A 15,589-nucleotide genomic window follows, 5' to 3' on the forward strand; every position below is an offset into this window, starting at 1 on the left:
CAGGTGCCGTCTGTCATCCCTGGAAAGGGAACTCCCTGACCCCTTGCGCTTCCCGAGTGAGGCAATGCCTCGCCCCTGCTTCGGCTGGCGCACGGTGCACTCACCCACTGACCTGCGCCCACTGTCTGGCACTCCCTAGTGAGATGAACACGGTACCTCAGATGGAAGTGCAGAAATCACCCGTCTTCTGCGTCGCTCACGCTAGGAGCTGTAGACCGGAGCTGTTCCTATTCGGCCATCTTGGCTCCTCCCCCCTCGAAACTATCACATTTTCATGAACCAATCCTAGTGGATACTTCTATGGCCATTTCAGCATAGAGTATCTACAATACCATTACCATGATTTTATTTCCCTTACAATTTACCTTTTTATTCAATATTATTATGTTTGAATTGGTGCCAAATAATTTGTACTTTGCTATGTTTACTTTCAAAATCAGAAATCAAAATCATTTTCTCTATCTTTTAGATAATACACATGTCTGATAGTTTTCTACTTTATTAACATTTAATATTATATTAATATTATACTATTTCCCTCAAAGTATCATGAACTACAGATATATAATTGTTTGTATTATGTGAACATATCTATAACTTAATAAAAATATACAAACACAAAAACAAAACAAAATAAAAACTTTAAAGCTACAACTTACATAATTTTAATATCCCATCTGGAAATAGATTCATTGTCTTGTTTATATTAAATTTAGCTTTTCCAAATTATAATTATATAAACAGGTTGAAGGGTCCTTCCCTGATTAATATTACCACAGACTTAATATTGACAGCCATTTTTTATCTTCAGGAAATTCTGTACTACAGATAGAATTATTTATAAAAAATTGATCAAAGCAAGATTTTTTAAATTATAATGAAAAAATAGGAGGGTAGGGAAGAGTGTAATGTCATTGAGCTTCTGTGTTGGAGTCAGTCACTATTTTGAAAATTATGCATGTAAGTAACCAGAATAATTTATGAATGTTTAATTCAGTAAGATTAAATATACAAAGGATATTATGACATTCTCCTAAATATTACCTTTGCTTCTTTGCTTATTCCTCATAGACTGGTATCCCACGCATGCTATCCACTTTCCAAAGACCAAAATGCTACCAACAATGGGTGTGCCATGGCAAGCAGGTCTGATGGGCGCGGAAAACGGCATGCCACGAAGCCATGTCCCAACAACGTAGAAAAATCTAACAGGATCTATCAATGTTCTCCTCCATACAGAGTCTCTTCCAACGTAAGTATAAATGGCAAGAATCAAGAATAGTTGGCTTTCTCAAACGTATATAGCTCTACTGTAACTAAAACAATTTAAAAACTATTGAAAACTATTATATTCTAAAATAAATGTTATATTTTCATGTATAATTTTTAATATTTTTAAGGACTTTCAGTTTCGGTATGATGTCTTATCTTTGTAACATTAGCAGTGTAAAGGATTGACTTAAATTTAAAAATGTCCAAGGAAGTAGGGTTTTAAAATTATGTTTCATAATATGTGTATATACATATATTTGAACTTGACAATTAAAAGTTAAGTTAAACACTTTTTCACTGACTTTTTTGTGGTATTAGCTCATTTTATCAATCCTTTGCCTCACTCAACAAAATAATTTAAGAGGACCTGGGTCTAATAGAAAAAAGACTCCCTTGGATTCTAGTTTGTCTGTTAAAAGCCTAGGCAAATTTACCTCATCATATCAGTGTTCTCCAAGCCTTCTTGTTTTCAGAATTTGTGAACCTCCAGTGCCTTCTAATTATCTCCAGAATACAATTCGGTGTTCTAACCATAGCACATTTGCCTTTCATGAGTTGGTTTTGACGTACTACTTTTATACACTCATGTCCTGCCAGCATGCCACTCTACTCAGCCATAATGCTCCTAATACATAGAACTAGTCTCTGTTCCCCAGGTACACCATACTCTGTTATACTTTTCCACTTAGCTAGGTGATAATTCCTCTGATGCAAATGGTTATCAAACCTTTCCATCTAGAATGCCAAGCAAATGTCAAGGCCCAGGTAAAAACTTCATGTTCTCTGTGACGTTTTCCTTGATTTCCAAGCAGAATTAATTTCCCTTTTTTGTTTGCAAACATAACACTTTGTGCTTGTCTCTACAATGGATCTTATTACATAATAATAGTAGTGTCATTCAACCAAAATGTAAATACCTTGAGTATAGGTGCAGGGTCAATATTTGTTCCTGTCACAGTTTCTGGCAGGTACTTTGTGCTCAATATGCACAGAAAAATGGATGAATGAGTGCCCTGCCTCCCTACAGAGTGCTTCATTATACATTAGGAGACATCATAGAAATATTTGTGCTAAAGCTACTGAGACATCTAACTAAACAATCATTTGGGATAGCTCTTGTGAGAAAAAAATTAGAGGTACTATTAATCTCCACTAATTAAATATTGTTTTAACTTACCTTGTTTATTTTTTTCTTTATAACCATAAAAGGCTATTGTATTTTCTCTCCACTCCAAATTTACTATTTAGTGATAAATGTCATTAAAACAAATGGGTGCATCTTGTCTTTAACAATTTCATTAATGTAGCATAATATACGTGAGTTTTTCAAAGTACAATTGAGAGTAAATTGCAAACACTTAACATTGTACAACAATCAATAGGTTTAGTATGCTCTGATAACAATGATATTGCTTATTCATATTTTTCCATCCAGGAAACTGAGATAATGAAAGAAATCATGCAAAATGGACCAGTTCAAGGTCAGCTTGAATGAAATACGGTTTTTTCTTATTCATTCCTTTAATAAACAACATTACATTGAGCTCATGTAATAGGAGTTTAATAAAAGAAAGAAAATTTTTACTTTAAGAGTATCCAAAAGGCTTCAACAGTTCTAAAATGAGTGCAATTATGAGAAATATGCTTACCTATATCTTAATTAGCTGCCATTTTATTTTCAGAACATAGACTCATTTATAAATTGAACTCTTAAATATTAATGACACATTTGATGAATAACTCCGAAGTCTTTCCAAAGTGATCATGGACCAACAGAAAGCCCAACATGAAATGCCAACTGACTAATTTGTAATGAAGCTTACTTTATTTATTCAGTCATATTTAAGAATTATACAGACAGTTTTCTTATCTTCAGTTTAAATAGATTAGGTAGTGGATTGAAAAAATTGAGGATTAATATTTTCCTTCTATTAGCTCAAAATAAAGCGAGTAAACTAGTGTAATTTTGCATTTTACAAAAGGTTTTCAATTTTGATCAATTTTGTAAATGTTTTATTTAGAGTAACAGTAAATAATGAAATCATACAGTTACTTGTTATATATTGCCTTTGATTTATATCATCTCTTATGATAATTTATTCTGCTTACCTGTTGAATTTTATTTTGCATCAATGACCTGAATAAGGGTAAACTCACAGAATGTATTCCCTGTATAAACATTGGCTTGAAGTGCATGGAAGAACAAATCCAATGAGGTCTAAAATGAAAATTTAGGTTGTGAATACTGAAGGGCCCGGAATATATTATCAATGCAGTGGAATAACAAATAGGCCAAAATTAAATGTAAAACATTTGGTACACACTTAAGGAACTGTTGCCAATTTTAATTTTTCTGAATACTGATCTAATTAGTATCGGTTAAATATATATAGGCAGGAATCATGGATTTTATAATTGTGTTGGATGAACTTTTATTGATCATTATCACCACTTAGCATTTATTGAGAAACCACAGCCTACATAAACATGTCCTGAATTTAATTTTTAAAAATTATGGGACATTACCCAAAACCTGAAACAAATGAAGAGAAATTTTCTGTTCCCCCTTACAGCTGTGTCATTTGTTGGTTATTTGAAGAGTGAGGGAATTAATCTCTAATTTCAATGCATGCTTCATTAAGTGGTGCTTGTGTGACAAATTTAAAAGATCACAGGCATTTGGGCTCAAGGTTACACTAAAATATCCCAACTTTGGCATTTGCTATTTAAATAACTTTGGGCAATTTACTTAACCTTTCAGAATCTTCAAGTTGTTGTATTATGGTTTCAAGTGTTTTTTTTTTTCTTTTTCCCTCTCTCTCTCCCTCCTTTTTAATCAAACAATTTTGAATTGTAATTATTTAAAATTGAGAAAATTTAAATACCTTAGATTTATTTTATGGCCATATACTGAAATGCTCATAAATGTCACAGAATGAATCAAAAATAAAGACATAACATTTCAAAGCAATAAAACAAAAATGCAAGTTATTCAACATTCATTTAACAAAGATTTCTTGAGAAACTGCTTCCCACCAGCCTAAGCCAGGAGCAAAAGATGAGCAACAACCAAGCCTCTCATCCGTGTTATAATTCTGTATCATGAGTTTGGTGCAGTTTTCCAAAAGTAAAATTGCATGATTGTAACTTATATAGTTATATATTCGTGAATTTATCAAGTCTGTTTGGTATCAGAAACTGCAGAAAGAAGCCATCTTTCAGGTAATTATGGTGGCTTCTCATCCTTTTTCTTTAGTTGGCAGTGTTTTTCAGGAATAATGAATACATTTTATTTATGATGCTTAGAGGAAAGTTGAATCATAAGACCTAAAAGAGTCAATGGTTCTACAGAAAAGAAAAGCCACTAGCAATATCTTCACATTTTTATAAATGGATAGAATGCTGGTTGACTCTTCTTGCTATAAATGTTACAGGATTGCCTGCTTGTTATTGCCTGGCCCGGCGTACAGCATTTCCCCTGTCTCAGTACGAAAGAGTGTAAAAGCCAATAGAACCCTGAATGAATAACTTTGTGTACATTCTTCTAAAATCTGTAGGATTAAAAATAATTATAGGTGATGGATAGAGAACGAAAGCGGAGATCTGCATAGAGTACAGTTACATGAATTCTTAAAATCCTCTAGGAATGCATTTTAGAGTAGATAAAGAAGTTTTAACCTCTTTTGTGACTATTTACACAGCATCAGAAAAGGCATGGAACATTAAAAAATGAAACAAAAACTGGAACATTGAAAAGTTATATTTAACTTTGGAGTATAAGCTTTTTTAAAGGATCTGTCAAACACTAGTTACCTTACTTCCTATTTTATTTAAAATTTAAAATTTAAGTAGTTACCTTACTTCCTATTTTATTCAAAATTAAAATGCTTGTCGAATTATCAGTTATCAAGCTATACATATCTAATCCCAATTAAACATTTTCAAATTCATATCTTCTAGAAGAGAAGTTTAAAATCTTCACCCTGAATTGCCAAAGCCCTTCAACAAAGCAGCACACAATAGAGAGATGAAGTAATCTAGGTGAGGGAATGAAGGAGAGCTTTCTAAAGTATAAGCTCTACTTTTTAAAGTGTACAACATTGCTTATCTCTCCAGAGCTGGGAGGATGAAATCCTGTCAAAGTTTTATTTTGCCAGGAGTTTGCTTTTTTATTCCAACTCACAAAAGAAAGGTTTATGTTCACTTATGAGGATTAACGACAATTGCTTTAAGCCCAGTTTGCTAGGCTCTGCTAGCTTAATTGGGGTTTTAAGAGGCTTGTGGTAAAGCACAAGGTTAGTGGAGAAATAGCAATCACTGACCAAGTATACTGTACTTTTGTTGCAAGGGCTTAATTTTTGTTAGTAGCACCTCTGTTGATTAAGACTAGATGGTGTTTTAAAAGCATAATGTGTGCTTAATATTCTAAATAGCTAAAAGTTGTTTTTATAAGATAACAAAAAATATTGCAACTAATTAAATTAAGTAGGAAAGAAAATTAGGCTGAATTGCACAGCCCCTTCTTAGATTCAGCTCCTTGCAATTTACCCATTGGTTGTTCCGTGAAATTTTCTGGTGGTTTTTAAAGATGATATTTTAATACCGTGCCGTTTGTTCTGTTGGATTTTATTTTAGCCATAATGCAAGTCCTTGAGGATTTCTTCCATTATAAGACTGGGATATACAGACATGTTACCAGCACAAACAAAGAATCAGAAAAATATCGAAAGCTTCAGACACATGCAGTCAAACTCACTGGGTAAGGCAATTAAAAAAATTCATTTAATTCTTTGGAAAATGAAACTGAAAATAAGAATATGCAGTGTTTTAAATGCTAGAATCCCTTTGTAGGAGAGATTGTGATACAAATGAAAAATGATCTAAACCTTGCCACTGTTTAGTCATTATTTTAAAGTCCAGTAAAAGGCTAACTCAGCATTCTGGGAAAAATGATCATTTCCTATCTCTCACTTCTTGTGACTATGTCCTTAAGAATCTGTTCTAAGGGCAAGGAACATATATTATTGAAATAAATTCTACATATGGCATAATCAAGAGAAGAGAGCAAATCCAAGGCGTATTATGGTTTGGGGAGATGGTTTTGAATAGAATTGCAAATAGCAAAGATTAAGCAGGAAGCGAAGTAAGGTCACCTATAATTCAATGTAAGTTTACTTTATATTTATGTGAGAATTGTAGAAATTAGATTGATCAATTTTTTAAGTAAAATATATTAATCTATGCAAGGGCAAGAAAGAAGTTCAAAATTTGGTGGTGGCATTTCAAGAGTGAGTAATTTTACAAATAGGCTGTACTCTGAAAGACAGTGTGGTTATGAGACCACTTTCCCAGCGCCTTCTCAATTTTATTCTGACTAAAATATCTCATAATGTGTCACTCTAGTTCAAATGAAATGCTACAAGTTTTATTTTCCATTTAAAAATCTCACTCTTCTCATATTGCATATTATGGTAAATAACTTCATTCCCATTGAACATGTCTTTAATCACTTAATTTTATTGAGCCTACACAAAACAACCTCACCTACAATCAAATTGTTATCTTCTCCTTACTGATCTTTGAAACACCTTTAAGTCAGTTCTAAGCTATGTAGACAAGCTGTCCTGTGTGATGCTTCCTTAATCTTTGTCCCTCCTTTATTTTAAATACTCTAATATTTCAATTACAAAATTATCACATTTCTTTGAATCTAAGATAATACTAATTTTATGACTGTGCTGATTTCATGAATATGAAAATACATGTATCTTAGGATTGACGAATGTGATTTTCATGTTAATGTAGGCTGCTGAATCTATAAATTGGAAAAAAATGTAACGTGTGTGTGTGTGTGTGTGTGTGTATTTATAAATGTTTTCACCATTCCTAGATAATAACCTTTGTTGAAAGCTTGGAGTATTTTTAATGAATCTCCTAGATATGTAACTATTGAGAAACAAAGAAAGAAGGAAGGAAGGAAGGAAGGAAAGAAGGAAAGAGATTTCACAGGAAAACAAGATGGTGCAGTACTTCAAATTTTTTGAAAAGGAAAATTTTGCTAATGTTTTCTCTAGCAGTATATAAAAATGCCAGTTTCTCAACATTCTTTCAAACACTGGGTTTGAAAGAAACACTTTTCCATTTTAATAGGGTTATAAAACTGAATAGTTTTAATCACTCAGCATGACTTGTCTCTGGAAGCTTATGGTAGCTTCCTATTACCCCACTTTTTAAGGTTATATGGAACAAGTGCTTGCCTTAATTTTTAAAAAGTGTATCATTTTTAATAAAGTGAAGATATACTCTCTACTAAAATTAACAACTTAAAAAGAAGATTAGTAAAAAATACCAAATCAGGCCAGGTGTGGTGGCTCATGCTTGTAATCTCAGCACTTTGGGAGGCCAAGGCGAGTGGACTGCTTGAGGCCAGGCATTTAAGACAAGCCTGGCCAACATGGTGAAACTCCCTTTCTATAAAAAAAATACAAAAATTAGCTGGGCATGGTGGCAGACACCTGTAATCCCAGCTACTCAGGAGGCTGAGGCACGAGAATCGCTTACATCCTAGAAGTGGAGGTTGCAGTGAGCTTAAATTTGCACTCTGGGCAACAGAGTGAGACTCTGTCTCAAAAAAAAAAATTCCCAAATTATGTCATATTAATGCTCAAAGATCATTATTATCATATTTGGTAAAAAACATGTCAGGTAAGTCTTCTCTTGCTCTCTCTCTCTCTGTTAGTGAAAAGTTTGACAAACAAAAATAGAAAGACAATATAGGATAAGTCATTTAAAACTATTGATATTCAGGCTAACTTTACTTGAATTTAATACAATTTAATTAAAAGAGATATTTTTGATTCTTCAACAAAGGATAAGTTCTTGTCTAAATCTCTCTTCATTTATTATAGACTCCAGGCCCTCTTAGCTATTCAAGGACATGAAGAAGCAATTTCTCCTTTTTCTTCTCTGTAATCATTGCTATTTCTACCATCATACAAATAGTGTTGTTATCCCTCAGATTAAAAAAAAAACCTCAGCACTTTTTTGGACTCTGCTTCCTCTACACTGCATTTATGTTCACTCTTTACAGCAAACTCCTTGCAAGATTTGCCTGGAATCACTTTCAGTTCTCTTTCCAATCTTTCTTAAACTGCACGAATCATGTTCTCATTACTCCCATCCTCTTCACAAAAATATCTATTTCAAGGTTATCAAAGGCATCCACATTGCTAAATTCATTGGTCAGATCCCAGACCTGCCCATCCTCTTCATCTGATTTTTTTCTTATTGGCCACAACTTTGCAGTGTACTTTGCTGCATTTTTCCCCCTGTACTTTTACACTTCTTAACGTTGACATGCCCTAGTCTCAGGTCTTGGTTCTTCTCTTGCTTCTAGTCTCACTCTGCGTCTGGTGAGCTCATCATTCTCTGAGTTCATCCTGGCTTTAAGTGCTGTCTAAAAGCTGACATCAACTGAATTTATATCTCAGCTCAGACCTCTTTCCTGAACTCCAGACTCATACATTGTATGACCTATTTGACATCATCACCTGGATACCTTATTAGGGAGGTAAATGCTTCAAATTCAGCACTTCCAAAACCAAACTCCTGATCTTCTCCCTTTATTCTTGCTAAACAGCATCAATCTTTTCTATCTTAATTAATGACAGCTCTGTTCTTCCATATTCTCTGCTGGAAGCCTTGGAGTCATCCTTTATTCCTTTACTTCACAATTTACTTTCAATATGTCACAACATCTTTTGGCCCTTTCAACCTATATCCAGAACTCAACCACTGTTTACTATCTGAACAACCATCACCCTTGCCTAAGCCACCATTACCTGTTATTTTGTACCTGGATTACTAAAGTAGCTTCTAATAGACTTTACTGCATTGATCTTCACTCCTTGACAGTCTAGTCTCAACATAGAAAACAGGGTTTTCCTTTTAGAACTTTAGATCTTGTTATTCTTTGTTCGGAATCCTACAATATATTCCCAATTCCATCAGATTAAAAGCCGTATTTCTCACAATGGCTTATAAAGGGCCAACATATTCTGAGGACTCGCCTTCTCTCCGACTCCCACTCCCATCAACTTTCTGATTTCAACTCCTACCCATCTGTACCTTGATTTCCTGCTCTAGTGATTATTTAATGTTTCAGCAACATGTACCCTAGTGCCTTTTCCTCTACCTAAAATGCTCTTCTACTGCATATCCAGTTCCTTACTGTCTGTGTCTCCACCCAGTCTCTGGTGAGGTCTCACCTTATTAATATGTCCTCCCTGGCTGCCCTATATAATTTGTGACTTGCCCTCTGCTCCAGCAATCCTGATCCCCCTACCTGCTTTATTTTTAAAAATTTTATACAATTATCACTTTTTAACATAATGTATAATTTAATTAGCTTTTTTATGTTGATTGTGTATTGTCTGTCTTCTTTACTAGAATGACATTCCATGAGAGCTGGTGTCTGTATTATTTACTGATGTAGCCAAACCACCAAATACGGTACTGATCCGCTGATCAGTAATGCACTTAATGTTTTCTCTTTTCAACGAATGAATGAGTTTTTTCCTTATGTTCTGCACTAGTTTTCCTTTGCTGTTACTTATCTTTACATGGAGAAGTTATTCATCAAAAAAAAAAAAAATAGATTAGGGAGAAATTAGAGGAGAGAGCTGAGGCACTCTTTAGCTTTGATTCAAGTTTGTAAATGTTGAACCCGTGCTCATCAGATCAACCTTTTTTTCTGTTATCCTGGGAGTTCTGCCCTTAGTTCATAGCTCAGATAGTTTGATGGGACTTATAATAAATCCCTTACTACTACCCTTTGCCTTTCTTTTTTACTTCACCCTGCTGCATCATTTAGCCATCACCCCTGAAGGGCTGGCCTGGACTTTGGCAACCCAACTGACTTCTAGTATGAGATTTCTTTTTCAGCTGACCTCCAATGGGTAGTACAGGAAGGGATTGACATCTGATCATATTAGCTTGCAAATGGTCCTCGTTACAAAAATCTTAAGGGGTGTTTCTAGACTGCGTTATGTACTTCTAAGGGGAAATTTTTCCTATTCAGCTCCAGTGGTGCAGGGGAACGGTTGTGGTGAGTGCTGTCTCAGCACCCATTTTTACTTTGGTACAGAACAAAAGGTTTTTTCTTATTCAAAAAAGTTGTGTTTTGAAATTATGGCCATTTGTTTGAATTTATTAAAGATAGAAATCATTAAGGTCTTAAAATTCATTCCATTTTATTGTGCTTTTCCATTCTTAATTGTTCTGGGGCTTTTTAGGAAGGTAAATGGAATAAAATGTCTTAACAGTGTCACTGTAACTGGAAATTCAGCTCTACCTAAGTTCCATTTCCAGTAAGTTCAAAAGTCTAATTCCTTCTAAACTTTTTCCTATATATGTTTCATTATCAATTTTTGCCCAATCTAGGGGCTTCCTTGATCTAGAAAAAATTTTCTACCACACACTAGGTGATTGACCTATACTTTTCTATTATTCATAGAACTAAAATTTCATTCACTGTTTGGAGCCTCCCTTGATTTATTAGAACTGACCATTTATAATTTCTGCCACCTATTTAGTCATATTGGTCATGTTTTCTTTTCTCTAATTCTATATTCATTCATGCTCAGTTTGAACAAGACGTAAATGTGTTTATATTTAATCCTCTATTATTGTGTATTCACATTTGGTGTGTCAGTTGCAATAGTGAATTCACTTTTATAAACTCCTAGAAAATTGGGATCTTTACACATTTACTTTACTCATGTAACAATTAAGGCCAAGTCTGCTAGTAGGCAAATTAGTTTTGGAAAATACATACTTTTTTAATTATCAAATATCTTAAGTCACCTGAGCATTGGTAGGTGCCCTGGAGCAGTTAGATTTTAATTCATTTCTCCATTAGGATTTCCTGATTTGGTAATTACTACATTCAAGAAATGAATGCATTAATGAATTAGAGAGCAATCAAATAGCTCAAGTAAGTAAATATTCCTTATCAGATAACTTAATATACTCCTAAGAAGTACCTAACTTATGTATCACGACAAATTCTGTTTGTTGCACTTTTTGTAGAAGGTGAAACTATTAGATTTAACTTATTGAACAAATGAATTTGATCTTCTATCAAGTGCCCAGAACTGAGAAATACAAGGAGGATTGATTTATAGTCCTCCTTTTAAGGAGTTTAGTGGGTGAGGCAGATACATTCGTAATTGATTCTAGCATAAGGTGATAAAGGCTATATATTCTCATACATATAACTCACAGGACTGTGGTAGGTAGATACAAACCTGTAACAAGTATATTTGCTCCTAATAGCCTTATTTCCCCCCTCTCTCTTCCCTTTCAATAACTCTGTCATCCCCATTTTGAATACTATGGCTATAAATGCATTTAATTGAATAAATAACACCATTTATTTTGAAATATTCCCTTATTTTATATATCAATAAAAAGAGGAAAATATTTCTGATTAAACTAAGAAACTCCATCGATTATGGTATGAATCCCAATTTTAGAGATGTTAAAATGTCATAAAAGTGTGTTTTACAATCAACAAAATATGGTATTTCAGATTTTTATCCCAGCCAATATTCTCCATATTATGGTCCTATTCCACATCTCCGTGCCCATTAGAATTTGCCCTGCGTCCCTGTCCACTGAAGATCTAAGCTTTATTTAATCCCCAAGTCTCAAGTTGATTGTAATGCATTAATGCCATTTACTTTTGCTTATAAATCTTAGGAATTAGTGCAATAACTGAAATGAATAAATTCAACAACAAAATTTTTAGAAAATTACAGGAAAGAATTAGTATAAACATTGACTTTTTTTCATCTTGTCATCACTGTTTGTGGAGCAGACTCTTACTGAAGATATACAGTTCTACCTCATCTTATTGTGCTTTAGATTCTTGTGTTTCACAGATACTGTTTTTTTTTTTTTTTTTTTTTTTTTTTTACAAACTGAAAGTTTGTGGCAACCCTACCTGGAGAAAGTCTAAAGGTACCATCTTTTCCAACAGCATGTGCTTGCTTGAGTCTCTGTGTTACATTTTGGTAATTCTCACAATATTTCAAACTTTTTCATTATTACATGTGTTATGGTGACCTGTGATTGGTGATCTTTGGTGTTATTATAGTAATTATTTTGGGGTGCCGCAAACAGTACCCATATAAGATGGCAAACTTGATTGTTAAATATTGTGTATGTTCTAACTCTTCTATCAATGGGGCGTTCTCCCTTCTCTCTCCTTTCCTTAGGCCTATCTATTCCCTTAGACACAACAATATTAAAATTATGGTAATTAATACTCCTATAAAGGCCTCTAAGGGTTCAAGTGAAAGGAAGATGTATTAGTCCATTCTTACACTGCTATAAAGAACTACCTGAGACTGGGTAATTTATAAATAAAAGAGGTTTAATTGATTCATAGTTCCACAGGCTGTGCAGGAGGTATGACTGGAGAGGCTTCAGGAAACTTACAATCATGGCCAAAGGGCAAAGGAGAAGCCATATCTTCACATGGCGATAGGAGAGAGAGAGAGAGAAGAGGGAAGTGCTACACACTTTTTAAACAACCAGATCTCATGAGAACTCACTATTACAAGAACAGTAAGGGGGAGATCCACTCCCATGATCCAGTCACCTCCCACTAAGCCCCTCCTCAATACTGGGGATTGTAATTCAATATGAGATTTAGGTGGGGACACAGAGTCAAACCATATCAGAGTAGTCACACATTTCTCACTTTAAATCAAAAGCTAGAAATGATTAAGCTTAGTGAGGAAGGCATGTTGTTGCAGATTGGCCAAAAGTTAACCCTCTTGTACTAAAAAGTGGGTCAAATTGTGAGTACAAAAGAAAAAACCTTGAAGGAAGTTAAAAGTGCTAATCCAACAAATATACAAATATTAAGAAAGCAAAGCAGCCTTATTGCTGAAATAGAAAAAGTTTTAGTGGACTGGAAAAAAGAGCAAACAAGCCACAACATGTCCTTAAGCCAAAGCCTAATTCACAGCAAGGCCCTACCTATCTTTAATTCCATGAAGACTGACAAAGGTGAGTAAGCTGCTGAAGAAAGGCTTGAAGTTAGCAGAGATTGGTTCATAAGGCTTAAGAAAGGAGGTCATCTTCATAATATAAAAGTACAAAGTGAAGTAGCTTGTACTGATGGAGAAACTGCAGCAAGTTATCCAGAAGATCTAACTAAGATAATTGATAAAGGTGGCTACACTAAATAACAGATTTTCAATGTGGGTGAAACAGTCTTCTATTGGAAGAAGATGCCATCCAGGACTTTTATAGCTAAAGATGAGACATCAATGCCTGATATCAAAGCTTCAAAGGACAGGCTGACTCTCTTTTTAGGGTCTAAGGTAGCTGGTGACTTGAAGTTGAAGCCAATGCTTATTTACCGTTCCAAAAACCCTAGGGCCCTTAAGAGTTATGCTAAATTAACTCTGCATGCATTCTAGAAGTGGAACAATAAAACTTGGATGACAGCAAATCTGTTTATAACATGGTTCATTGAATATTGTAAGCCCACTGTTGAGATCTGCTACTCAAAAAAAAAAAAAAAAGATTCCTTTTAAAATATTGCTTGTCATTGAAAATGCACCTAATCACCTAAGAGCTCTGATGGAGATGTACAAGGAGATTAATGTTGTCTTCGTGTGTGCTAACACAATACCCATTCTGCAGCTCATGGAAGAAGAGGTAATTTCTACTTTCAAGTGTTATTACTCAAAAATGCATTTCTTAAGGCTATACCTGCCATAGATAATTATTTCTCTGATGGGTCTTGGCAAAGTCAATTGAAAACTTCTGGAAAGTGTTCTGCATTCTAGATGCCATTAAGAACACTTGTGATTCATAGAAGTTCAACATATCAACATTCACAGGAGTTTGGAAGAAGTTGATTCCAATCCTCAGGGTTTACTGTGGGTGGATTTCAAGACTTTAGTGGAGAAAGAAACTGCAGATGCGGTGGAAATAGAAAAACAACTAGAATTAGAAGTAAAGCCTGAAGTTTTGACTGAATTTCTGCAATTTTATTTTACAAAGGCAAGGTAGAAAGTGGTAAGAAGACATATGATAGATTTGGCCCAATTTTGAAGATCTGAGAAATGTCACTGAGGAAGTAAAGTCTGAGCTGGGATTTATGGGTTGTATAGAAATATGCAAAGGGAGCAACTTGTGTGAAGTCCCTATGCTTAGAAGACTACACAACACTGTGTGGACACAAGGAAGATTGTATTTGCTGAATCACAAACGGCAGGACTTGTAGACCACATCACAGATTTTTGTCGAGGATGTTAAGTATGTGGTTAAAGATATAAAGAGCAAAGGAAAGTAATTGAAGTTTTTTAAGTAGAAAAGTGGCATAATCTTTGTTTGCATTATTTAAAGATTGCTCTGAGTATAAAGAGTGTGATATAGAGGCAAATTTCAGTATTGCAAGTAAAAGACAAGAGTTTGGACTTGGTAAGATGGTGGAAGAGTTGGGAGATATGAGTGGATCAAGACATATTTAGGGAGAAAAGCTGTAAGACATGATGTGAGTTTGTAATGGGGCATGGTGAAGGAGAAGTCAAGAGTGATCCACCTTTAGAATTATGGCAGGGAACGGTGTCATACAATGAGATGGAGAAAAAGTCTACTGTGGGATCTCATAGCTTAGAGATGTTTTTGAGACATAAAAATGCCAATGGATATCAGAAAAAAACAGGCAGATTTACTGATCTCACAGGAGAGAGAAAAGTTGAGCTGGATAGGGCTACACAGAAAAAGAAGAAAGACAGACTGATTGAGACTAAGCCATGAGAACATTCAATATTTATTTACTGACTAGAAACGGATGAGTTTACAGAGACAGAGTGGGAGAAGCCAGTGAGGTTTAAAAAGAAAAAAGTAGGAGAGAGTTGCTAATGTAGGGTTTCTTAGAAAGCTGGAAGCCTGGAAAGGTTGTTATTCAAAGAGCATGCATAGAAATTGGTCTTAGAGAGGGGACCAAGTGGTAACTCTATTGTATCTGGAGAGAAAATGAGGTTAGTTGAAAATGTTTTGGTGTTTAGAGTAGTGGTAAGTTTAGAAAAATTTCTGTTGGAGTGCCTCTTTTATCTTTAGGAACTAGAAGGTTAGGTTATCTGTAGAAAAAAAGATGTGGTGGGAGGAGAGGAATGTATAGTTAGAAACGTGAGGAAAATTAGATAGTTTGCGGTGGTCATCTAGGTGTTTAGGAGGGGAAGATGACCAGGGGAACCCAAAGGGATCATTAGGTGTTGGTAATAGTACCTTT

The 15,589-nt window shown here is 34.6% G+C and overlaps 1 protein-coding gene across 1 annotated transcript in view; it reads left to right on the top strand.

The window, feature by feature from the left end:
- TINAG (tubulointerstitial nephritis antigen) overlaps positions 1–15,589 on the top strand; it is a gene marked incomplete at its 5' end in the record, with an annotated part of 95,229 nt that overhangs the window by 46,493 nt on the left and 33,147 nt on the right. Inside the window, 3 exon segments of the mRNA NM_001133332.1 lie at positions 1,072–1,252; positions 2,708–2,753; positions 5,908–6,031. Coding sequence (NP_001126804.1) covers positions 1,072–1,252; positions 2,708–2,753; positions 5,908–6,031 — 351 coding nt within the window.

The sequence above is a fragment of the Pongo abelii genome, chromosome 5, assembly GCF_028885655.2.
Source record: "Pongo abelii isolate AG06213 chromosome 5, NHGRI_mPonAbe1-v2.0_pri, whole genome shotgun sequence".
NCBI lineage: Eukaryota > Metazoa > Chordata > Mammalia > Primates > Hominidae > Pongo > Pongo abelii.